General features: G+C 45.6%; 1 protein-coding gene across 7 annotated transcripts in view; it reads right to left on the bottom strand.

Moving 5' to 3' along the window:
- Positions 1-24,145, bottom strand: part of DTNB (dystrobrevin beta) — a 216,508-nt gene extending 192,363 nt beyond the window's left edge. For 5 of the 7 annotated variants that reach the window (XR_014781192.1, XR_014781193.1, XR_014781194.1 and 2 more), the window contains exons 1-2: positions 23,899-24,144; positions 4,253-4,320 (exon numbers count right to left, since the gene is read on the bottom strand). Coding sequence is in view for 2 of the 7 variants with exons in the window: in XM_084792602.1 (XP_084648728.1) it covers positions 4,253-4,319 (67 nt within the window). In the remaining 5 variants the exon portion in view is untranslated. Of the gene's footprint in view, positions 1-4,252; positions 4,321-23,898 lie in introns of all 7 variants that reach the window. The other 2 variants (XR_014781191.1, XM_084792601.1) reach the window with 1 other exon arrangement.
- Positions 24,146-25,833: the final 1,688 nt, after the last annotated feature.

Here is a 25,833-nt window from a genome sequence, read left to right as displayed (position 1 = left end):
AGCTACGAATGTTTTTTTTTCCTTTAATTAAAGAAAGTAAAGTCCTAGCAGATTAGAATGTAAAAGTTCCTTAATCTGATAAAATATAAAACCAGCAGCAACATTCTAAACAAATTAGAAACATCCCCATTGGGTCTTCAGTTAAGAAGTATCTGAGGCAGGCCGGGCATGGTGGTGCATGCCGGGCATGGTGGTGCATGCCTCTAGCCCACCACTCAGGGAGACAGGTACAGGTGAATCACTGTGAGGGCAGCCTGGTCTACAAAGCAAGTCCTGTCTCGAAAAATGAAAAAGAGAAAAGAAAAAAAGAAAGAAAAAGAGGGGAGCCTAACACTCAAGAAGACCTTGGTTTGATCCCCAGCACCACAAACAAAGCAAAACAAAGAAACAGAAGGAAAAGGGAAAATTACAAAACAAGAGCTAACATTGTCTTTTAAAATGGTGACACTGCCAGCACTTGGGAGGCAGAGGCAGGTGGATCACTGTGAGTTTGAGGTCAGCCTGGTCTATAGAGAGTTCCAGGACAGCCAGGGTTACACAGAGAAACCCTGTTGGGTGGGGATAGGGAACCGCTGCTTCATATCAAAAGATAAACAGAACAGTGCACCAGGTACAGAGACAGAAGCACTGCACACAGGAAGCACACGCAAAAGCCTGCTGGAAATGATGAGCAAGTGCTATGGTCTAGATCTTCTCTTGTGTTTTGTTTCAGTTTTTCTGTTTTAGATTTGCTATGAGACAAGGTCTAGTCATGTAATGTAACCTAGATTGGCCTCAAAATTAATATCCTCCTAATTTTGCCTCCCAAATGCTGGGATTATAGGCATCCCACTCCAACTAGTCAGGATTTTAAGTGCCTCTCTAAGCCTATGGCTTGGTCCCAATTTGGCACTACTGGGAAGTGGCACTAGGCTCAAGAGGTAGCACCGTGTCTTCTAGTCACAGAGTGGCATCAGAGAAGGTGATGCTCTCTTGCATCCCAGGCACAGGTAAGCAGCTCTGCTCTGCCATGTCCTCCCCACCATGATACCTTTCCACAGGCCCAAATGCAGCAGGATCAACTGACAGAAGCTGAAACCTCCCGCCAAGACTACAGCTCAGGCATCATGCATCTGCTCACATGCTGGAGGCCATTGCTGACGCCTACCACTGCAAAAACTAAAGAGGAGAAAATGGGGGGGAGGAGTCGATTAAAAGCCAGAAACCTCCAAGCTCTGAGAAACACTAACTGTTCCTCTATAAAGTCATCATCTCAGGCAATAAAAAGTTAACACAAACCTCGGAATAGAAATTGGGAACTTGTGAACAAGGCAAAAAACAGGCCCAAAGGCAAATTCTGGATTAGAACTCTCATGAGGTTAATAAGGAAAAACTGAACTAGCTCTGAGCAAAGACATGGCAGGGGCTTATGTGGCATATTCTACATAACGCAGGGTGTGATCTAGGGCACACTGACAGACTAGAAGAAAGTTTCAGATTGCTTATCACTTTCTTTTTAAAAAGACCAATAAGAGGGCTGGAGAGATGGCTCAGCAGCTAAGAGCACTGGCTGCTCTTCCAGAGGACCCAGATGTTATTCCCAGCACCCACATGGCAACTCACAACTGTCTGTAACTCCAGTTCCAGGAAATAAGGTGCCGTCTTCTGGCTTCCACAGGCACTAGGCACATATGTGGTATACACCCATACTTGTAGGCAAAAATCCATACACACAAAATGATTCTTTAAAAAAAGGATAATAAACATTTTTAAAAGTGGCTGTTGGAAAGACTGTCCAGTGGCTGAGAGCACTTGGTGCTCAGGCAGAGCACCCAGGTTTGAGTCCCAGCAGCCACCTCAAACAGCTCACAAGCATCTGTAAGTCAAGTTTTAGGAGATTCAATGCTTTCTTCTGTCCGCCAAGCGCACCAGTCACAAATGTGACACACAGACATACAGATAAGAAAAATGCTCAAACACATAAAATAAATCTTTAAAAATCTTTTTAAAAAATCTTTTAAAACATTTTAGCAAACATAGGTACCACATTTGCTACTCTTCGTCAGGCACCGTGCACAGTACTTTCCTTGCATTATTGTAGTTAATCACAAGAATTCCATGAAGTCAGTATTATTGCATAGAAGGAGAAACTAAGGCACTTCTAACATTTTTTTAAATGAAAGAAAAAACTTGCAGCTGGTGGTGGCGCATGCCTTTAATCCCAGCACTCAAGGGAGGAAAAGGCAGGATGATCTCTGTGAGTTCGAGGCCATCCTGGTCTACAAAGACAGTCCAGGACAGCCAGGGCTCTGTGTAACAGAGAAACCCTGTCTTTAAAAACCAAAACCAAACAAACAAACAAACAAACAAACTTGTCTAAAGCTATACACACCCATTAATCTCTGGAACCAAGATCCAAAGCAGGCTGTGGTTGGAGGAGCAGATTCAAGACTCGATAACAGAGCCAGCCATGTGTACACACACCTGTAAGCCCAGCACTTGGGAAGCTGAGACTAGAGGTTGGTGAGTTCAAAGACAGCTTGAATGAGACCATGGTAAGAAGAGAGAAGGCAGGGCACCTAAGCTCAGCTGCTCTTCGCTTCTTTAGAGGCAGAAGGTGAGGCGGAGGGAAGCACCTGCCTTACAGAACCAGCAGGCTGGCCACTTCCAGTCGGTACCTACACTGCTTCTCTACTATCTCTAATAAGCACTTATGAAGCCTAACCCTCTGCCTCCACTGACTCAAACTATGCTGAGGGCTGAAAAAATCTGCAAATTCATCTGTTAATTATCTCACAACAGGCAGACTTCTAGAATTCTTCAAGTACCTCATGAATTATCCTAGTCTGGGTTTCTGACTCCTATTTCCTGACTCAGCCACGCAACCAATTCCATGATTTTTTTTTTTTAAAAGAAAGGGTCTCACAGCTGAGCATGGTGGCGCACGCCTTTAATCCCAGAACTCAGGGAAGCAACAAGGAATGAATCTTAGAGTGATTAAAGCTCTTCTTCAAGGATGGACTTTCAGTAATACAACTGAAACAAAAGCACAGGACATAGCCATGTGTGGTGGCACATGCCTGTAATCCCAGCACTTGGGAGGCAGAGGCAGGTGGATCCCTGAGTTTAAGGCCAGCCTGGGCTACAAAGCAAGTCCAGGACAGCCAAGGCTACACAGAGAAACCTTGTCTCAAAAAGCAAAAAAAAAAAAAAAAAAAGATGGGGTCTCACTATGTAACTCAGGGTGTCCTCAAACACATGGTCTTCCTGTCTCACCTCCAAGCAGGACGGTAACAGGCACATGCCCACACCTAGCTTTGTAGTAGTGATCATAAAATGTCTTTAAAAGGCTTATAAAGACTAATCCAGACCAATACTATAAAGGAATCTGAGAGCCAATAACTGTGAGGTAGTTTATATCACACAAAGAAAATAAAATACTGGGAACCATACAATTCCTCAGGGGGGCCACGGCCACGGCCACGGCCACCGCCCCTCCTCTTCCTCTTCTTCCTTCTTCTTCCTCTTCCTCTTCCTCATTTCATAATATAATTTGAATGGAAGATTTTTAAGTGTATAGTAAAGCTCTTTCTTTTTGGTTTTCTAATAGTGCTATTGTTCTAATGTGTAGTTGTCTTTACTGCATGCCTAGCATCTGGTAAAAGGTAATTTATGTAATGTATTAATTATTAACCACTATCAGCACCTGCAAGCTTATGGTAACAACAGCTGCAGAAAATGTTCTAAACAGTAGGTATGACTTAAACTCAAGTATTCCATATAACACTTCTGCCTCGTTTTTTATGATCTTAACTAAGAAAGCAATTCAAAGTACTCGGGAGGCAGAAGCAGGCAAGAGCTCTGTGAGCTACCTCACAGATTACCTCCAGGCCTACCTGCAAGTTCCTAGATACAGAGGTGTACAGTGAAACCCTGGACTGGGGGGGGGCGGATTTTCAAGCCTTTCAAGTAAATTATATGTAGTAGTGTTGAGTCCCCCAATTCCTTGGTTCTAGAATTCCCATTCTTCCTTCTCAAAGGCTTCTAACATACAATTACCAACTGACTAAAACTATTAATCCCAGCACTTGAGAGACAAAGCCAAGTGGATTTCTGAGTTCAAGGCCAGCCTGGTCTACAGAGAGTTCCAAGATAGCCAGAGCTACACAGAGAAACCCTGTCTCAGAAAAACAAAAACAAAACAAAACAAAACTACTGCTTGGTAAAAATAACAACCGCCCAGTACTCCATGGTGGGAGCCCAGGACACTCACGCATTTCTATGAAGAGCTGCCTTTTCTCCGCCATGGTCTTCCGCTTGTTCCCACCTTCCTCAATCATCCTAGAGACGAAGAAAGACAGGATGAGCCAAGGCACGGTGTGACGACTCACCCAAGTGCTTACTGCGCAGCTGTGAACGTGTGCATAAAGTGGGAGCCTCCCACCAAGGAAGGTGAGCCACTCTCCCATTCTCTGGTGGCTTCTGGATGATACTGAACAGTCAGTAGCTAAAGGAGGTGGTGTGCTTCCTTCCTGAGTTGAAAATACAGGACTTCTTTTCTAGGAGTTGGGCTCATACTTTCTCTCAGACTGCTCTAGACCCACACTAGCCTCGAATTCACAGCAGCTCTCCTGCCCCAGCTTTATGAGTGTTGGAATTACATCATCATGGCTGGCTGAGGATGTCTTTTACAAAACTTGATTATTTTCTTTACAGAAATGTTGAGTGTGTTCAGACAGTGTCCTCTACCACCACTGTTTTACATATATTAATGTATTACTAAATATGATTTCAGATACAACAGAATGAAAGCCCAGAATTTTCCATTTCCAGACACAAGACAGACATAAAAACTTCTGTTTTATAGGAGGCAGAAACAGGTGGATCTTTGTGAGTTCAAGGCCAGCCTGGTCTACAAAGTGAGTCCAGGACAACCAAGGCTACACAGAGAAACCCTGTCTTGAAAAAACAAAACAAAAACCTTCTGTTTTAGGTTAAACTATATTGAGCAAAAAGATATTCCTCCCCAAATTAAAGAGCCCCTCAAAGGAATTTTTCTGTCATGCAGTGATAGCTATGCCAGGTGTTAAAACGCCTCACATTTGTGAGCCTCAAGTCCCAGTTACCTGAGAGGCTGAGGCAGGAGAATTTTTGAGCCTAGTAGTTCAAAGCCAGCCTGGACAACATAGCAAGATTCCATCATTTGCATTCCTCTCATCTATTCAGTAACCACACACACACACACACACACACACACACACACACACACACACCTGTGTGTCTGCATTATTGTTACTGTTGTTCCCGCTTCACAGACTAGGCAACAGATGCTAAGAAAGCTAGCCTGCTGAAGGGCACATAACACCACCAGTGTACGCACAACCTCCCGAACATGCTTTTCCTGTAAGTGTTATTTACACTTACATCCACATCTCTAATGTCTAAAAAGCTAGAACACAACCCATTATACAGACCTATCTGTGCCAAGTTCTGCTGAACATAAGCCAGATCACTGCCCTGAGTAGATTAAACTGTCGTAAATCACCTCAAGTATGATTAAACTGTTACACATTAAACTAGTACAAACCTTCTCAAATATCTTATGATCACAAACTAAATGACAACTATATAAACTGCATATCCACTAGAGAAAGTTGCTAGCCTCCTTATAAAAAAAAATAAAAAAAAATAAAAAAAGGAAAGCTAGGCATAGTGGCACACGCCTTTAATCCCAGCACTCGGGAGGCAGAGGCAGGTAGATTGCTGAGTTTGAGGCCAGCCTGGTCTACAAAGCGAATCCAGGACAGCCAAGGCTACACAAAGAAACCCGTCTTGAAAAACAAACAAACACAAAAGAAACTTTAAAATGTAAATATATTCCTTTTTTTATTCTTTTCTTTTTTTTTTTTTTCCGAAACAGGGTCTCTCTGTGTAGCCTTGGCTGTCTTGGACTCTCTTTGTAGACCAGGCTGGCCTCGAACTCACAAAGAACCTGCCTCTGCCTCCCAAGTGCTGGAATTAAAGGCGTGCGCCACCACACCCAGCCGTAAATATATTCTTTAACAGTCCATAATTAAGATTTTTCTCAAGAACAAGCCTGTCCTGAGTCATGGAAATGTCATCAGCCTTCAACACACATGGTGGTTACAATTTACCCCAAGTCAAAGAATTTTGAACAGAAAGTAAGAGGGACAAAGGCACCAGAAACAGAAAAACAAGCTAATAAAATCTAGGACTTAAAGAAAAAACAGGAGTTGGTTCTAGTAGTCTGTAATTGCAAAGGGAAGGGGAGAGAGGGCACTCAGAAGCTCGCTGCTCCCTTATCCCAGACTTGATCTCTCACAAAGTCAGCTGTTGATCCAAATCACAGCAGAACAACCACACGTCCTTCATGATATATCTCACAGGTTAAAACCTCTTTCTACTTTAGTATTCCTTTGCATCACTTTTCTCAAAGCAGAGAAAACAAATTCCTAGAGACTGCTGAACCCGTTAATGGCAATTTTCTAAAGTTTTATTTTTATTTTCAGACTCATCTTGGGAAGCAATATATATCCTGGGTCATCTAAATGGCCTCCATCCGACAAGTGCTGCCAGGTAATTTCAGCACGCAGCACGCATGTAAGACTAAGACTGGTGACTGACAAACTACAGGAGCCACACTTTCCTGGGCAAGGCTGAATCTGCTGTTGCAGACAGAGTTTGGAACACAGCCATACCTATCCAGTCTGTTTCCTTTTTCTTCTTAGGAAGGGGTATGAGGGCTAGGCGTGGTCTCATGTAGTCCAAGGTAGACTCAAACTTGCTACACAGCTAAGACCTTGAACTCCTAATCCTTCTGCTTCCTAAGTGGTGGGATTATAGGCATGTGTTTTCTTGCCTGGCTTCATTTTTGTATTATCATCTATGGAAGAATCTCAATATCTCTCCCCTCCCCCTCTCACCTGTTTGGTTTTTTGAGATAGGGTTGTATCTTGTAGCCTTGGCTGTCCTCAAACTCATGGGGATCACCTGCCTCTGCCTCCCAAGTGCTGGGATCACAGGCGTGGGCCACCACACGTGGCTATGTCCTGTGCTTTTGTTTCAGTTCTATTACTCTTCTTGAAGAGCTTTAATCATTCTAAGATTCATTCCTTGTTGCTAAAATGGCACCACACACACACACACACACACACACACACTACACCAACTAGTGTGGTGTAAGTGTGAAAAGTCCTGCACAGGTTCATGCATGTGAGCACTTGGCCCCGGGCTGGGATTGTAGCCTAGCTGGTGTATGTGGTGGTCCGGAGCCAGCCTTGAAGGCATTCTCTGCTTCCGGCTCTAACAATCTCTTTCTGCTTCCCAGATATAATGTAAGCACCTGCCTCAAACTTCATTAGCTACTATGGGCTAGATCCTCAAATTGTGAACCAAAATAACCCTTTCTTACATCTCTTTAGTCAGGTATTTTTGCCTCATCAACAACACAAGTAATTAATACATCCAGGTTTTATTTGTTTTCGTCTGTTTTCACAGTTAAGAAAGAAAAGAAAATCCAAGGGGACAGGAAAAGATGTGAAAGGAGAAAAGATGGAAGTGCACTATGAAAATCCATCAATAATTTACAGTCTATCATAGAAGTAAACACTATGTACTTCAGAAGTTTTGAAAAGAATGAGACAAGCCAGGAGCAGTGGTGGTGCACGCCTGTAATCCCAGCACTCGGGGAGACAGAGGCAGGAGGGTCTCTGTGAGTTTGAGGCTAGCCTGGTCTACAAAATGAGTCCAAGACAGGACAGCCAGGGCTACACAGAGAAATCTTGTCTGGAAAAACAGAAGGAAAAAAAAAAAAAAGAATGATGCAGGAACTGAAAATGTGGCTAAATGGGTAGCCTGCTCGCTGCAGAAACATAAGAACCTAAGTCAGATCCCAAGCACCCACATGAAAAAAAAAGCTACATGTGGTGGTGTGCACTTGTAATCCCTACCACTGGTGGGAGTGTGTGCAGGCAGGGTGGGTGGATAAACTGATCTCAGCAGCTGAAGAGCCTGCCAGACTAGCCAGTCAGTGAGCTCCAGGTCAGTGAGCGACCGACTCAAAAACTAATGTAGACAGCAACAGAGTAAAACACCCAACGTCAATCTCCTGTGGAGGCATGAAAAGTAGCACAACTAACACATGTGTACACACACACACACACACACACAGAGAGAGAGAGAGAGAGAGAGAGAGAGAGTGTGTCATCCCAGAATCAGGTCTAGGCCGGCCATCTCCTCCTGCAATGGCTGATCAGTAGTTACTTTTCTATTGCTGGGAGCTGGCTATATTGTCACAGCTGCACTTTTCCCAGGAGAATTTCCTTCAGCCCTTCACTCTCTAGCCAAGGCGCCTGAAAGTTACTCACTGCCATGGGGCAACAGAGAGCTGCAGTAGATGACTGGTAAGTCCTAACTATCCAGCCAGAAAGTTCTGGGTCCTGGAATCTGGAGTAAGTATATAACCACCTCAGCCACTGAGCACACTAAAGCACATGAAGTCATTAGAGACAATGTGAAGTAAGCCTGAGCAGGTAGACTAAAGAGACCACCCAAGAAGGCTTTAACACCTTTCCCTCATAGCCCCAGGCCTGAACCACCACGCTCCCCAAAAAAAGCCTAGTAGCACATGCTAAAAACAAAAACAAAACAAAACAAAAACACCCAGGAAAGGCCTCTAGTTTGCTAAAGCAGAGTGGAGGCAATCTTTCCTCGCCTCCTCCTTCATCCCTCCTACTCTGGCTAGCAGGCAGGCACTCTCTCACTGTAGGCAGCAGAAGCAGGGAAAGCAGCTGGTGTGGAAAACTACCGGAGTTTAAACTGTGAAGGAAAAAGGAAATGAAAGGTAACCAGCCTGAGAGGAAAGAAATGAAACTGCCCATGTTCACCTTGACATGATCATCTACGCAGAAAACCCAAAAGAATCTCCCAAGTCTGCCAACTAATAAGCAATTACACAAGGTTAGCTGATCAATACACAAAAATCAATATACAAAAGCCTATCCATTTCCCGTATAGTAACAACACACTGAAATTTGAAATCAGGGCCAGGCAGTGGTAGCTCATGCCTTTAATCCCAGCACTTGGAAGGCAGAGGCAGAGGCAGGTGGATTGCTGTGAGTTCGAGGCCAGCCTGGTCTACAAAGGGAGTCCAGGACAGCAAAGGCTACCCAGAGAAACCCTGTCTTGAAAAACAACAACAACAAAAAACTAAATAAATTGCTAAGATTCCATGTTCATAAATAAGAAGACTAAACATTGTCAAGATGCCAGTTCCTTAAAATTCAATCTATAGCTGGGAGTGGTGACACACGCCTTTAATCCTAGCACTCCGGAGGCAGAGGCAGAGGCAGAGGCAGAGGCAGAGGCAGGTGGATCGCTGTGAGTTCCAGGCCAGCCTGGTCTACAAAGTGAGTCTAGGATAGCCATGACTACACAAAGAAACCCAGTCGAGGGGGGGTGCAGGGGGGAACCACCTCAACCTATAGATTCAATGCAATCCCAAACAAACTCCCAGCAAGTTACTTTGTAAATATCAACAAACTCCTAACGGACATAAAAAGTCATAAAAAGAATAGCCAAGATGGTAGCGCACGCCTTTAATCCCAGCACTTGGAGGCAGAGGCAGGAGGATCTCTGTGAGTTCAAGGCCAGCATGGTCTACAGATCAAGTTCCAGGACAGCCAGAGCTGTTACACAGAGAAACCCTGTCTCGAGGGGGAAAAAAGACACTGAAGAAACTTAAGTGCAAATTACTAAAGGAAAGGAGCCAGTATAGAGCCAGGAGAGCACCTGTAATGCCAGTACAGAGGAAGTCCAAGGCCAGCCTGGGGTGTGTGAAACCCTGTCACAAAACCAATCTGAAAAGGACAAAAAATACCATTTTAACATCCATGAAAACACAAAACTACAGACAGTGAAGAATGATGACACTAGAGTCACGATGGCTCAGCAGTTAAGAGCACTGTCTGCTCTTCCAGAGTCCTGAGTTCAGTTCCAGCACACACATGGTGGTTCTGATACACAGGTATACATTCAGATACCTGCAGATAGTGCATTCATATAAATAAAATAAACCTTTTTTTAAAGGTGGGGAATGAATCCAATGAACACAGAGAAATATTTGTACAATGAAAACTATCCTGTCTGATAATGGCTGGTCCGTGCAATTGTACCATTTGTTTAAACTGAAGAGCATACAACACTGAGTCACTCATAACATAAACTACATTTGGGAGTGAATGATGTGTCACCGTAGGCTCATTGATTCTAATGAACAAACATACCACGCTGGAAGGGAATGCTGGATCAGGAGGCTGTGTGTGTCAGGGCAGAAAGTACACAGGAAATCTACAGACTTGAGAAACAGCAAACAGAGCTCTGACCCTCTTGCTACAGATGAAAGCCTCTCCTGTGGAAAGACTGCAAAGGCCTGTGCTGGAACTAGGTCCTGAAAGATGCTTATCTTCCGAGATTTACCCCTGCCTCTGGGAGAGTAAGATCAAGAGGCCAAGGCTGGAGAGATGGCTCAGCAACTAAGAGCACTGTCTGCTCTTCCAGAGGACCCAGGTTCAATTCCCAGTGCCCACATGGCAGCTCACAACTGTCGATAAGTCCAGTTCTAGGGGACCCAAACACCCCCACACACATACATGTAGGCAAAACACCAATGCATACAAAATAAAAAAATAAATCATTAAAAAGAAAAAAAGAACAAGAGGCCAATCTTGTCATAGTTAGAACAGGAAGGTACTATGTCTACATTTGGGAAGAGGGGGGCTGATTCAGCAAATACCTGCTGTACTTGGAGTAACTGCAACACATATCTGGGAAAGGATCTTGAACTTGGAGGCCCAGTATATGCTGGTAAGTAAAAGTGTGACACTGGCCCGTGAATCATGATTTAATGAAATAAAATCCCCTGGAGGCAATCCTGGTGCGCTATGGGAATGGCTCACGTAAGCCTCCGATACAATGCCTGAATGCCATCCTGGAGAAAACGAGTTGGGAATTGCTAGAACCACAAGATCTTAAGGAAGGTGCCCAAGTTTCCTCGTCCCCCACACTGCCTGCACTTTACCAAGCCCTTGCATCCCAGACTGGCAGCAGCTGCTTCCCCACGCCCACCCACCCCCCTTCTCCTCCCCACCCCCCAGCTCTGGAATCTTGCTTCCTTCAGGGCGGCCTGAAGCACTAGAAATCTACTGCCTAGAAACACTCTCAGCCAGTGGCTGGTGGAGGCGATCTAGAAGGGCCATCGGCGAGAACAAGCAACAGCTAATGCTGGCTAACGCGATGGCTAGTCAGCCCCTTGTCTGCTATCTTCTTGTTCTTATCTCACTCCTCTCTGTCCAACAGGTTTTCCAGGGACAGCCCCCTAAGCAAAATGCTTGCACTCAAATCCTTGCCTAGAATCCGCTCCTGCAGAAATTAAGAACCTGTTCATTCAGCCAAGCTTATGACTCAGATTGCCTCAAGTCCTAACTTCTGAGGCACACAAACTGAGTGCTGTCAATTACTTCCCCCAGTGCTTTATAGGTGTTATTATCTGCATCTCTGTAGTTGGGATTTCAACAGCCCTAATACCACCACAGCTGATCACGCGGCTCTGCTGCTGGGACAGGAGCTTGAACATCAATACTCGAATGAATGTGCAAACACCGCTCTACTTCCGCTTCCTTCCACTTGGACTCCTGGAATTCTGCCTTCTCTTAGCCACATAGTCTAAAGAGAACCAATATCCCTCCATTATCCTTTATACACGCTGACTCTAATTTCAAACCCTGCCATATCCTTCCTCCCGGTCACTCTCATGTCCACTCCCTTTTCCCTCCATTTCTGCTGCCAAAACCTTCAAGCATTTTAATGAACAAATAAAATTCTATGACCTCCTGACCTCAGGACTCTCCACCCCCATTTTCCTGTAGTTCATCCTGCAGACACACAAAGAAACATGCCCACTGGCTGTATGCACATAACCCTGTTGGCCACCCCTCAGAGCATCCACTCACACTCTCAGGCAGATGCTCCGTTCCACACAAATTAAAGGCATAACATAGGCACAGCCTACAAAGTGTAAACAGAGTCCCAGCCGTGCGTGAGACACAAGCAAAGCATCTTCAGCCTTAAAACTAAACTCCAAGTTCCTAGATGAGGCTGTTTAATATTCTTGGCCCGAACCCAAACCGAGGGAACAAGTTTTTACACAGAACACCAAAAACAACAGCTCATGAGATAAAAAGTTTTCTAAGTTGAATCTTTATCACAATTAACTACTCTGCAAACTTTTTTTTTTTAAGTGAAAACAAGCAGAATAAAATAAAGTATTTTCAGTCCAGTGAGATGGCTCAGTAAGAGCACTGGGGAGCTCAGCTTGATGCCCAGAACAGAGATGAAAGTAGAGGTCTGACTCCGCAGGGCTGTCCTCTGGCAACTAAATACACCCCACGGCACTTGTGGCCACACTCACATCACACACACACACACAAACAGAAAATATTTTTTCAAAGCACATACAACTTTTAGAAATGAAGCTTAAAACTCAGTAACCAAAAAAATGGGCTGGAGAGGGCTCATAGGATAAGAGCACTGACTGCTCTTTCAGAGGTCTTTAGTCTAATTCCCAGGAACCACAGAGTAGCTCACAGCTATCTATAATGTGATCTGATGCCCTCTTCTGGCCTGCAGACATACATGCAGGCAAAACACTGTATAGATAATAAATAAATAAATAACCCTTTTTTAAAAAGTTAAAGCCAGGCATGGTGGTACACGCCTTTAATCCTAGCACTCAGGAGGTGGAGGCAAGCGGATCTCTGTAAGTTCAAGGCTAGCTCCGTCTAAGAAGTGAGTCTAGGATAGCCAGGGCTACACAGAGAAACCTTGTCTTGAAAAACCAAAAACCAAAAACCAAAAAACCCGGCAGTGGTGGCGCATGCCTTTCATCCCACCATTCAGGAGGCAGAGGCAGGTGGATCACTGTGAGTTTGAGGCCAGCCTGGTCTACAAAGCAAGTCCAGAACAGCCAAGGCTATGCAAAGAAACTCTGTTGGGGGGGGGGGGGGGAGACATGCTCCACCACAACCAGCAAACTGGTTGTATTTTTAATTGATAAACACTGGAAACAGCAAAGATGCCCTTCAACATGTGGCTGTGTAAATAAACTACAGCTCTTCCTAAGGAGCAATGTTGTTCAGCAATAAAATGAAGTGCTGAGCTTGGAAATAACACAAAGGAAGTTTAAACATGAGTGAGAAATACAAAAGGGAAGACGCAAACATAAAAACACACACACTGCAGTACTCCAAATTCAAGACCTAGAGAAAGCAAGGTGCCAAACACAGCAAAGCCGCCACTGTTCATCCAAGCAGGGGTAATGGAAGGGTGCGTGGATGAAGCACGCAGCGATGGAAGGATGCGTGCGTGGATGAAACACACAGTGAGAATATTCAATATGTAATGGTGAACTTTGTCTTTCCTTACTAAAGTAAGAAACTTCTAAAAATTTGTCACTGAGCTAAGAAAATACTAAGGTAGTAGATAGTCACAGAATTTAAATCATAAAAAACTCAAATAAAGGACTAGGTATAGTGTCACACACCTGTATTTCCAGCCCTGGGGGGGAAGGGGGATAGAGGCAGGATGATCATAAAGAGTTTGAGGCCAACTTGGACCACTAGAGACTCTGTCGCAAAATTAAAAACAAACCTTTTTTCAGTTTAGTTTGTTGCATGCTTAGTTTTAAAATACCATAAACAGAGCTGAGTGTGGGTGTGGTGGCACACACCTGTAATCCCAACACTCAGGAGGCAGAGGCAGGAGGATCTCTGTGAGTTCAAGGCCAGCCTGGCCTACAAAGTGAATCCAGGACAGCCAGGACTAAAAGAGAAATCCTGTCTAAAAAAAAAACCAAACAAACACAAAGACCTCAAACAACCAGGTATGGTTGAGCATTTCAATCCCAGCACTTGGGAGGCAAAGGCAGGTGGATCTCTATGAGTTCAAGGCCAGCCTAGCCTGGTCTACAGAGCAAGTTCTAGAACAGCCAGAGCTATACAAAGAAAAATAAATAAATAAAATTGTGAAGGCTAGAAAGACGGGTCAGTGGTTTAAACACCTGTTACACTTGCAGAGGACCCAAGTTCAATTTCAAGCACTTGAAGAGCTTGAACCATCTTTAACTCTAGTTCAAGGGGATCCAATGCCCCCTTCTGACCTCAGGCATGCATCTGGTGCACACGCCAAACATTGATACATGCCAGGCATGGCAGCACATGCCTTAAATCTCAGCACTCAGAGGCCAACCTGGCCTACATAAAATACCAGGCCAACTAGGGCTACCCTGTGAAACCCTGCCTCAAAAACAAAAAACAAGCAAATTTATACAATTAAATTTTCTAAGTCTTAGCTGGGCGGTGGTGGCACACGCCTTTAATCCCAGCACTTGGGAGGCAGAGGCAGGTGGATCGCTGTGAGGTCAAGGCCAGCCTGGTCTACAAAGTGAGTCCAGGACAGTCAAGGCTACACAGAGAAATCCTGTCTTGGAAAAAAATATATATTTCCTAAGTCTTTTAAAATCTAATTATAGACTGACTACCAAAAATGAACAAAATGTATGTTCTCAGATAATTAAGCCTGTAGGCTGTACACAACAGAAAAAGACTAATAAATAGCTATTAAGGGGCTGGAGAGATGGCTCAGTGGTTAAGCGCATTATCTGCTCTTCCAAGGGACCTGGGTTCAATTCCGAGCTCCCACATGGCAGCTCACAACTGTCTGTAATTCCAGTTCCAAGGGATCTGACACTGATGCATATAAAATAAAGTTTAATAAATTATTTTAAAAAAAGAAAAAGAAATAGCTATTAAAATAAAAGCCTCAAATTAAGAACAGCATTAAAATATAGAAAATATTACTAAAAAATACTTTTATACATAAAATAATTTTTTATTTTATACATAAAATAAATATATTTAGGCTATAGTACTAAAGAAAATACACTAATACTTTTTCTGTATGACTGGTAGGATGTTTTGTTTTTGAGACAGAATTCATTGTGTAGCACGGGCCTGAATTTGCTGGAACTCTAGATGGGTGTGGCCTGGCCTCAAACGCAAAGCACTCCTCCTAGTGTAGTCTCTGAGGCACTAGAGTTACAGGTGTGGAACGCCATGCCTGGCTCTGGCGCTGCAATACTTACAGCAACACATTCAGGTAGCGTAGGAAAACAGAAGCAGCAAGAAAGCACACTGGAAGTTCACGTGGAAGCCAGGCAATGGTGGTGCACGCCATAACTCCAGCACTCAGGAAGCAGAGGCAGGCGGAGCTCGAAGCTAGCCCAGTCTACAGAGCTAGTTTTAGGACAGCCAGGGCTATACAGAGAAACTATCTAAAAGAGATTAAAAAATAAAAACCCCCATCATCATAACATCACCTTAGGGCACAATATACTCAACATGTAGACAAACAACACTTTTAATAGCTAGAGGGGTGTGTTTGGTTGCTTTCGGCTGATTCTACAGCAACACAATGAGATCATTGTTTTTGTACTTTGCGTTTGACTGACAAGCTCGGCATGTGAACAGCAGTGTCCACTCTGCTTTCCCGTGTCCTGCAGGTATGCTTGCATTGTAACTGCACTCTTCAGCTGACCAAAAATCCACCTGCAGTTAGTTTCTTTGCAGGAATTTTGTTAAGCCAGCCATCTGTCTAGCAAGGTTCATTTCCTTCAACTCAAACGGTATAACCTGAAAGCCCAGTGAGCGAGGCAGAAGTGAGTGACAGTATATCCAAACAGTGTAGGCAGACAAAAAAGGAGAACTGTCTAGCCAGGCCAAGGTGTTGCCACCACCAGCTCCCATCCCTACCACGTGCCACCGAGGCCTGTCATTACACACAGAGAGGAAGTATCAGTGGGTAGGTTACACATTAATAAAACATAACTTCAATTTTCTTGTTACCTGTCTACAGCACCTTTTCTCATGCCTGTTACTTCCGAATTCTGGAAGAAGCCACAGCTCTCAAAATAACCGCCACGTATGGCTTTGCCTGAAATCCCAGCACTTGGGAGGCTGAGGCAGGAAGTATTGTGAGTTCAAGGCAATACAGCAAGACACACCCTGTCTCAAGAAAAAATGACACAAAACAAAACCCTAGACTGAGAAGTCCGGACTGTGCTAGATAGGCCGTAGGAGCAAGACAGGACTATGGACGTTATAAGTAGCTAAGGAGAAGACTTAGACTATGAAGTCTAAGACTATGAAGCAATTTAGGTAGCCAAGGATGTGACTATAAAGCCCTCCCTCTCCACCCCACCGTGCATACCACCCTCTGCAAAGCAAGCAGCAGGAGGAGATGAAAAAGGAAGGAAATCTCCAAAACAGTGCTGCCCTTGCTGAGCTGTGGGGGAGAGGGTGACAAGAATCCTCCCGTCTGTCCTGTCCCAGGAAGACAATGTGGTACAGGGCTGGACACTGTCTTCAGGCAGAGGTTAAGTAACTGCTACAGCACACAGGCTGAAGAAGGCAGAGGGAGAGAGCCCTCAGGACTGTACTGCCAGAACTGTTAAAAGAGCCTCCCTTCCATTTGAATTGGTTGTTAGTTTCTTACTTAACCTTTGCACCTCTGTCACATCAAAGCGTTCAGGTATGAGCTAGGGAGCTAGCTCAGGCAGTGAAGCCCTCGCCTTGCAGGGACCAAGATCTGAGTTCACAAAAAGCCATGTTTTAAAAAACCCTGGGGGCCGGGCATGATGGCGCATGCCTTTAATCCCAGCACTCCAGAGGCAGAGGCAGGTGGATCGCTGTGAGTTTGAGGCCAGCCTGGTCTACAAAGTGAGTCCATGACAGCCAAGGCTACACAGAGAAACCCTGTCTCATGCGTGAGGATGGTTCAGTGGGGTAAAGCACTGGCCACACAGCATGATGACTGGGGATTTGGATGCCCAGCACCCACATTAATGTGAAATGGGCAGCCTGCACTCATGAGATGGGGCTGCCCAGAGCAAGCTGACTAGCTAGGTTAGCTGAATCAGCAAGCTCCTGGATCCAGGTGGGAGACCTGGCCTCAGTATGTGAGGCGGAGAAGCACTCACGGAAGACATCACACATCGTCTCTGGCCTCCACATATATAAACACACATACACACACCACACACATATGTGTAAGCAAAAGATAAGTAAATAAATAAACCAGGCTTGGTGGCCAGCAGTTATAATCCCAGCCCTGAGGAGGCAGAGACAGGTGGATCATTTGTGCTCTCTAGCCAGCCACACTAACCAAATCTGCCAGCCTGAAGCCAGTAAGAGATGTTAAGTCAAAAATGAAGGTGAATAATGCCTGAGGGACAACCCTGAGGCTGACCCCTGCCCTCCACATGCACATACACATGCACATGCACACACAATGTACTCTGAGCAGTCTCCTGCAAAACCTGTCAGACTTCCCTGAATGTCAGTGTGACACCCAGGTAGGTCTAAGCTTGGACTATGGCAAATACAGTCAAAACCACCTTTACTTAAAAACAAACAAACAAACAAACACTCTGTTGTTCATTTCAGGAAAATTCTCATATATCCTTCCTCTAATACCTACTCTTTTTCTTACAAATTAAAAGGAGTGCCAGGAAAAATACATTTAAAACCAGATATCTTCTTGTAAGAAATCTAAGAGCACTCACTGGGTTCTAGTAAAAAAACATCCAGTAACATACTCTGCAACTACCCAGAGCTCTGAACAGCTGAATTAACCTTAACGGGGCTAGGCTAATTAGCAAATAACTCATGTGAAATGCTTAGCACAATGCTTGGCCCAACCTAAGAGCCTAACAAATATCAGCTATCAAGCACTCTGACTACAGTGCAGCTCAGTTACAAAGACATTTGCTGATCATCACAGCGTTTCAGTACTGTTTTAGTTTATCTACAGTGTTAGCAGTACACATAAACTCAAGATCAAGGGGCTGGAGATGCGGCTCTGTTGCAGTGCTTGGACCAGAATGCAGCACATGCTCACAGTGTTTGCTAGCCCTGAGTTCCAACATCAATACTGCATGAACCAGGCTTAGTGGTTCAAACCTGTCACCCCAGCACTCAGGAGATAGAGGAAGAAGGAGCAGAAGTTCAAGGCCATCGCCAACTACACACTGGGTCTGAGGCCAAACATATGACTCTACCTCAGAAAATGTAAAAATAATTTAACGTAAGTGAGTAGGGTACCAGATGCCTATAATGCCAGTGGCTGAGGCAGGAGACTGCCATGAGTTGGGGCCTGCCTGGCTTACACAGTGAGTTCTAGGCCAGCCAGTAGTGACAAACCGAGACTCTGTTCAGAAAAATCTTTTAAAACAAAGAAAGGAATTAAACTGTGAACATGTCTTTCAGTTAACTACAACACAAAGTGGTCCATCCTATTTGTTTTTAAGATTTTTTTATTTTTATTTCAATTTATATGGCTGTTTTGCCTACATGTATGTCTGTGTATCATGCACTTGCCCAGGGCCCACAGAGTCCAGAAGAGGGTGTTGGATGCCCAGAGACTGAATGAGTTATCATGGTGTGTTAGGAATCAAATTCAGGTCTTCATGATGAGCAACCAGTGCTCTTACCCATAAACCATCTCTCCAGCCCCAGCAGTCTACCCTATTTCTACCATACTAAAGAGAAAGAAAAAAAAAATCATCTCAACAAATGCCAAAAACAAACCACTGATTAAATCTTAACACTAAATAAAAATACAAAGCAAAACCAGAAGAAACATCCTTACATTGACAAGAAACATTGACCAAAAAGCTTCAGCAAATGTTACAGCTACTAGTAAAACACTGTAATCATTTCCATTCAGGGGAAAAGAAATTTTTCTAGTGCCCATCGTCAACTCCGGTACATGAAGTGACAACAGTAAGGAGACAGTGGACCGATCCTAAGATCAACTCAGACCTCTATTCACCGTACAAAGCACCTAACTGCAACCCCTTCGCTTCAAGTCAGTTTTAAAAATGTTTAATGGAAATCAAAATACAAAGCTTGAAAACAAGAAAAACTTCCATTTTGATCATAAACACAAGAGACATGAGTAGGATGAAGCTACAGGCTGGATTCTGGCTCCAGAACCTGCGCCTCCTGCAGGGGGATACAATTCCAAGCAAAGGAGGGTGGAGAACAGGAGGCATCTACACTGAGGACCAGGGATAAGACTGGAGCGGAAAATAAGCTTAAAATGCACTGTCGCCAGGCGGTGGTGGCACATGCCTTTAATCCCAGCACTCAGGAGGCAGAGGCAGGTGGATCTTTGTGAGTTCGAGGCCAGTCTGGTCTACAAAGTGAGTCCAGGACAGCCAAGGCTACACAGAGAAACCCTGTCTCAGGAAAAACAAAACAACAACAACAACAACAACAAATGCACTGTCAGTCTCTGCCTAGAATGCAGTTTATATAAGGCTAGGGGCTTGGAACAGTGGGGATGTGCAAACAGATTCCTAGCCAGGAATTGAACCAGGACAGACGGATGGATGTACATTTATGAGGGCAAGACACTTGACCCTCAGTCATATCTGACTCTAGTCTGGGACTCCTGCAGGCCAGCTGAACACCTGAAATCCCACATACAACAGGCAAAGGGGTAGGCATAGAAACAGGAGAGTGAAAGACATTCAACATGCATGGAGAAAACCCAGCTAAGAGCAGCCATCGGCAGCAGTAACTGAATACTAACTCATTCCAGATAGTTACGCTCACAGCGTGACAAGACTGATTCCACAAGCACATTTAGGGACACCTAGACATAAATGTTAAAAATTACTGCCAATGCAAAATGGTGGTCACTTCAGAAGCCTGCTCAGCCAAACAGATATTGGCCTATACAGCCAAACATATATTTGATCTGTTTATTCAGATCTAGTGTTGCACTCCTAATTTACTCAAGTGGGTTAAAAAAAAAAAACTTGTGTCTACAAAAAAAACAAAAACAAACAAACAAACAAACAAAATATGCACACTTAAGATTACAACAGTTTAATTCACAATTACCAAAAACTTTCACTAGATGAATGAACTGGTATTTCCATTGAATGGAATATTATTTGTTGCTAAAATAAAATCAGCCATCAGCCCATTAAGAGATACAGGAGAACTATAAATGTATATTACTAAGTAAAAGAAACCAGTAAATATGAGTCATAGCCTGAGATACAGAAAAAAAATTTTTTATCCTTTACTGCACTTGTCTTTGTGTGTGCTACAGCAGATGGGGGTCAGAGGACAGCCCGCAGGAACCAGTTCTTCCCTCCACCTCGTGGGCTCCAGGAACTGAACTCAGGTCACAGGACTAGTGACAAGGTGCCTTCACCTGCACACATACACACAGTCACTTAGGAAAATTTTCTCATATATTTATGACATTGAAGCTTATCTACAAGTAAATATAATGTTTTTGTTTTTGTTAAAAAAATCCTCAGACTGGAAGGTGTATTTACTTTCCATTCACTGAACAATTGACAATAATAGGAGAGGCTTAAATATACTAAGCACAGTACACTACAGACTACTAAGAAATCACACAGTAAAGCCGAGTCAGGAAGATCCCTATGCTCCAACATCAGGGGAGAGCTACAGAGCTGAACAGTGTGCCATAGTAAACTGCACGGAGAGAGCTGGAGATGACTCGTGGGGAAAGCACTTGCCACGCAAGCATGAGGATTTGAGTTCAAATCTCTAGAACCACATACAAGCCATGCAGGCGCAGCCGCCGCCTTTAACGCCAGCACTCTGAAGACAGACAGGGAACCACCAGAGCAAACTGGCTAGCTGGACTAACCTAACTGACCAGCTCCAGGTTCAGGAGGAGGCCGAACATAATAATTAAGTGAGCAACTGAGAAGAGCCAGTGTCAACTTTGGGCTTTCACAGGCATGAACACACATGTGCATGGATACCCACATACCATATAACACATGCAAGAAAGTAAATGCACAGGAAAAGGCCCAGGAAGAGAACAACAAACTGGTATATAGTATAAAAAAGGAGTAGGAATGCCAAGGGGGTTTTACTCTCAGTATTTTACAAACAAGTACACATTCTGAGCTACACAGACCACTGCAACTCCAGGAGCTACCAGGCACAGAGACCCCAATACAAATGATACCCCTAAAACTGGGTAGCATACAATTGGCTATACATCTAAAAAACCACAACTCTAATGCTTGTGAAATTTGGAATACATAAAATAGGAGGAGGGGCTGTCCCAAGACAGCATGAGTTGGTCTTCTGGTGATACAAATGTATATATTTTGGTTGGGATAAGTTACAAAGTATACATGGTTTTTCTTTTGTTGATGGTGGTGGGGTTTTTTTTGGGGGGGGGCACTTGTGTTACTTTGTTTTGCTTTTTTTGTTTGTTTGTTTGTTTGTTTGTTCAGTCTTTAGCATGGAACCCTGGCTAGTCTTGAAGTCTCAGTGATCAGCTTGTCTCTGCCTCCTGAGGGCTGGGATCTAAAGGCATGTGCTACCACACCTGGCAATGTGTATGGTTCTTCAAAACATCCAACTCAACATGCAAAATCTAGCCATTTTATCATACCTGTAATCCCATAGAACTGGATAGGAGGATAGCCTTAAGTTCAATCAGTAGGGGTTTTTTTTTTTAAAAGATAGAGACCCTATCTTAAAAAAAACCAAACAGCCTGGCATGATGGTGTATGCCTTTAATCCCAGCATTCAGGGAGGCAGACACAAGTGGAGACAGTTCAAAGCTAGCCTGGTCTACAAAGCAAGTCCAAGACAACCAGAGACACACACAGAAATCTTGTCTCAAAAACAAATAAACACCAGCACTCAGGAGGCAGAGGCAGGTGGATCGCTGTGAGTTCGAGGCCAGCCTGGTCTACAAAGTGAGTCCGGGACAGCCAAAGCTACACAGAGAAACCCTGTCTCGAAAAACTAAAAAAAAAAAAAAAAAAAAGTTTCTTTTAACCAGGCATGGTAGTTCACACAAGAGACTAACAGAAGGACAGCCACAAATTCGAAGCTAGTCTATAGCCTAGGCTGTACAGTGTATGGTGCACCATGCCAGCTGGGGCTACACAGCAAGACCCTGTTTCAAAAAACAGAGTTGGGGAGCATTGATTTTGAAATAAATGTAAATTAAATATCTAAATAAAGTATCAGAAGAGCCTGAAACAAAGCACCCAAAATTGCAGAGCCACGTACTTAATGGTTGCACTCTGGAGTACAGAAAGATGAAATAAATGTATGTTCTTCAAGGCTTAATATATATGCAATGCCAAATTTAGATTGATTGCTTTTGTTCTTTATATGAGGTGACTGAGGTTCAGATGTGTTAACATCGAACACATGAAATAAATGGTAACGGGAAATCCTGTTTCCAGTTTAACTATAAGTAGAAATTCTATCTCCCAGGCAAAATCCAGTGACGACAAAGACTCTGCCAGCACCACCTTGACTGCGCAACCCCGTTAAGAGGTAGTTCTACTTATGTCTTGATAAAAATCCTCAGAGAACTCATAAAAGGTCAAGTTTTAATTTGGCAAGCAAAGTAACCCGACAAGCACTGCAAGCCAGGCTGTTTCAGCAGCCCGAGGCCGGAGAGGCCAACCAAGGTGGAGGAGGACAGAGCTTCAGCCCTTACAGAGCTGAGGAGACAGACATAAGCATTCTCTCACCTCAAAGCTAAGATCCAAGAGGCAGGGTAGAAATTAGAAAGTGTTCTCTAGGCAAAAGCACTTGGGGGTGGGGGAGCCAATGAGAGAAAGGACCAGAATGGGATCCCAAGCAACCACCCAAACCAAAGAAGGGGCTCCTGATGCTCCACATGCTAGAACCTCAGGGATGCAGACGAATGGCCACACCGAGTCTGCCACTGTTTTAACCTACCCCAAACCCTAGGTTACCCGAGGCGGCAAAGGGAATCTGAGGGAGTCCACCAACAACCCCTAACTCTCCAGAGACTGACGCCTGCCTCCTCCACACACTCATGCGGCGGGCATCAGTTGCAGGGGCTGTCGGGATCCAGGCCACATCCTGAGGATTGGGCAGAAAACAGGCATGGAGCTTAATTCCAGTTAGGCAAGAGTCTCTTTCCTCTCTCTTTTAAATGTCGCTAAGACCCTTCAAACCTCTCCTCAATAGCTCCCAATCAGCTTTCCTCGACTTTCCTGCTTTCTCCACAAACCAAGCAACTTATGGTTCCAGTTTCCCAGGGCTGCGAGGAGCTTAAAAGAGACCTGAAGTGAACAGGGCAAGAAGCATAAAACAGAGCGCTTTACATTTGTATACGCTACTTTCACAGCCGAACTGTCAGCACTTCAACAGCAAACGATAGCTGGGAGTGACTAAGTCGTGACCCCCCCCCCCCCCCCCGGCGCTGACCGCGGTTCTCTCCTGCTCCGTCACTAATCAATAAACGCTTGCAGAGAATGCTGGAAGGTCTCCCTGATTCCCCAAGGCCTGGCACAGGAACTTAACAGTAAGCATTCGTCAGCTGCATCCTCCTTCTCGGGACACTGTGCCTAGCAAGGATGACCTGGGTTGGCCAGGCTGGTCTGCCGGGAGCCTCCAGAGACACCGAGAGGTGATCTGGAATGAATTCCCTTCCCTCTGCCAGGGCCTGCCTGCCTCACCTGCCCTCTGCCAGGACCTGCCGCCTTCGCCCCCCTCAACACCTAACGCGGAGCCTCCTCCCCGCGAGTCGGGCTCGGGCTGCATCAGCAGGCGCACTCAGCCCCGCGGCCCCCCGCGCGCGCGGGTCACCCGAGCCCTCCCTCCCCCGCCCCCCCTCCAGCTCCCCGGCCCGGCGTGCTGCCTCCCTAGGGTCGCCGCTCCAGGGCCGCGCGCTCCGCCTCCCCGCAGGCTCCCTCCTCGCTCCTCCAGCCCCGGCGGACTCCCTCACCTGGCTCGCTTCCCGGCCGGAGCTGCGGGGCCGTCGCGTGGCTCTCCGGCGGCCGCAGCCTCCTCCGGCCCGGCCCCCCTCGGCTGAGGCGGCTGAAGCGGCGGCAGCGACTGAGGCGGCAGCGCCCACTCAGGCCCCGGAGCCGCCCCCGCGGCGAACGTTCCCGGCGCCGGCTCGCGCCGCTTCCCCGCCCGGCACGCGCAGCGAGCCCGCCCCTGGCGCGAGGGCGCGAGGGCGCGAGGGCGAGGGCGGGTGCGCGCGGAGTGGGCGGGGCTTCCGCCGCCAGAGGGGGCGGGGAGGCGGCCGAGTGCCCTCCCGCGGGTTCGCGCGCCCCCTCCGGGCCTCCGCCGTGCGCGGGTCGGGGAGGCGGAGGCGCGCAGCCGCTCCACAGGTAGCTGCCGGGCGGCTGGATGCTGCGCCGACGTGACTGCACCGTAAGGAATGCGAAGAAACACCCGGTGAATCATTCGAACGCGGGGTCCTGCCCCGAGTGACTTTCCACATTGACTCAGCAGGCTCGCTGAGCACTGACCCTGCTCCTGGTGCCTGGTGGACACGATCTGGGTCACCACGGCCCCTGATCTCCAGGAGTGTGGAACTTAAGAAGAAGAGCAGCCTTGCGAAGGACCGAGTCCAGCCCCCTGCGCGAAGCCAAGCCACAGCCGGATGCTGTGAGAGGATGAGGACGGACAGATTACTTCCGCTTAGTTGCACAGTAGTTCCTGAAAGTGGGAGCATTTGGACATTAATTGAACAAAGAAGCCGGATGGGGGCGGGGGCGGTGACAACTCTCTGTCTGTCTATCTACCTACCTACCTATCAATCAACCTATTACCAGCTCATACTACCATTTTTTAAGGTTTTTTTGTTTGTTTGTTTTTTGTTTGTTTGTTTTTTTGTTTTTTGTTTTTTGTTTTTAGTGTGTATCAGTGTTTGGCCTGCAAGTATATGTGCGCACCACGTGTGCGCCTTTCGGAGGCCAAAAGAGTATGTTGGATCACCTGGAACCGTGAGCTGCCTTGTGGGTGCTGGGAAATCAAACTCAAGTTCTCTGATAACATAGAAAGTGCTCTTAACTGCTGAGCTAGCTCTCCAGCCCCTCATAGTAGCTTTTTTGTTTGTTTGTTTTTTGAGACTGGGTCTCTTTGTGTAGCCTTGGCTGTACTGGACTCACTCACTCACTGGACCAGGCTGGCCTCGAACTCACAGCAATCTGCCTTCCTGAATGCTGGGATTAAAGGCGTTTGCCGTCATGCCCAGCTCATATTACTATTTTTTATAGAATCCTTCCCAAACTCTTTAGGGACAACCAAGTCTTCTTTAATGGCTCAAGCGGTCAATTTTTTCTCTCTCAACATTATTTAAGACAACAGTACAGTCTATTAGACTATTGGTCCTTATGAATATGCATGCGTGAAGGGAAGCGACCCCAGGCCTGTGCACTTTGAGGATGCTTTTTGTAGCTTTCTGGCACCTTCTGGAAAGGCAGATCGCGCCACCTGCTTCCATCAGACTGGCAGCCTGCCTCTAGAACACCCTCTTCCTCCTCTTCGCACTGTCTATTTTTAAACTCCTATGGTGAAGGCAGTGCTGTGCTGATAACTTTAAGTAAATGAGCTTTGTGGTGGGGGAGGAGGGAATCCATCACTTTTCACGCAGCGCGAATCGGGTGACTATTTTGCATGTTGGAGGAGACTCACTTGTTCCTGGGCGGTGACTGCTCTCACCATGTGAGGATGCTCAGACTATAGTCAAGAGACTTTGAGCATTTATTGAGCTCCTGCTATGGGGAAGGCACAGAAAGGGTAAAACACTGACCCTGTTGGAAAGTGGCAGAGTGTGTAACCCGAGGCTGTAGAACTGTGGAAGCAGAGGAGCACCCTGAGTCTGAGGCCAGGCTGAGCTACCAAGTGACGTCCAGGCCAGCCTGTGCTG

Source organism: Acomys minous, assembly GCF_964271855.1.
Source record: "Acomys minous genome assembly, chromosome: 8".
Taxonomy (NCBI): domain Eukaryota; kingdom Metazoa; phylum Chordata; class Mammalia; order Rodentia; family Muridae; genus Acomys; species Acomys minous.
The sequence above is the reverse complement of the archived record's forward strand: the minus strand, read 5'-3'. Positions and strand labels throughout refer to the sequence as shown.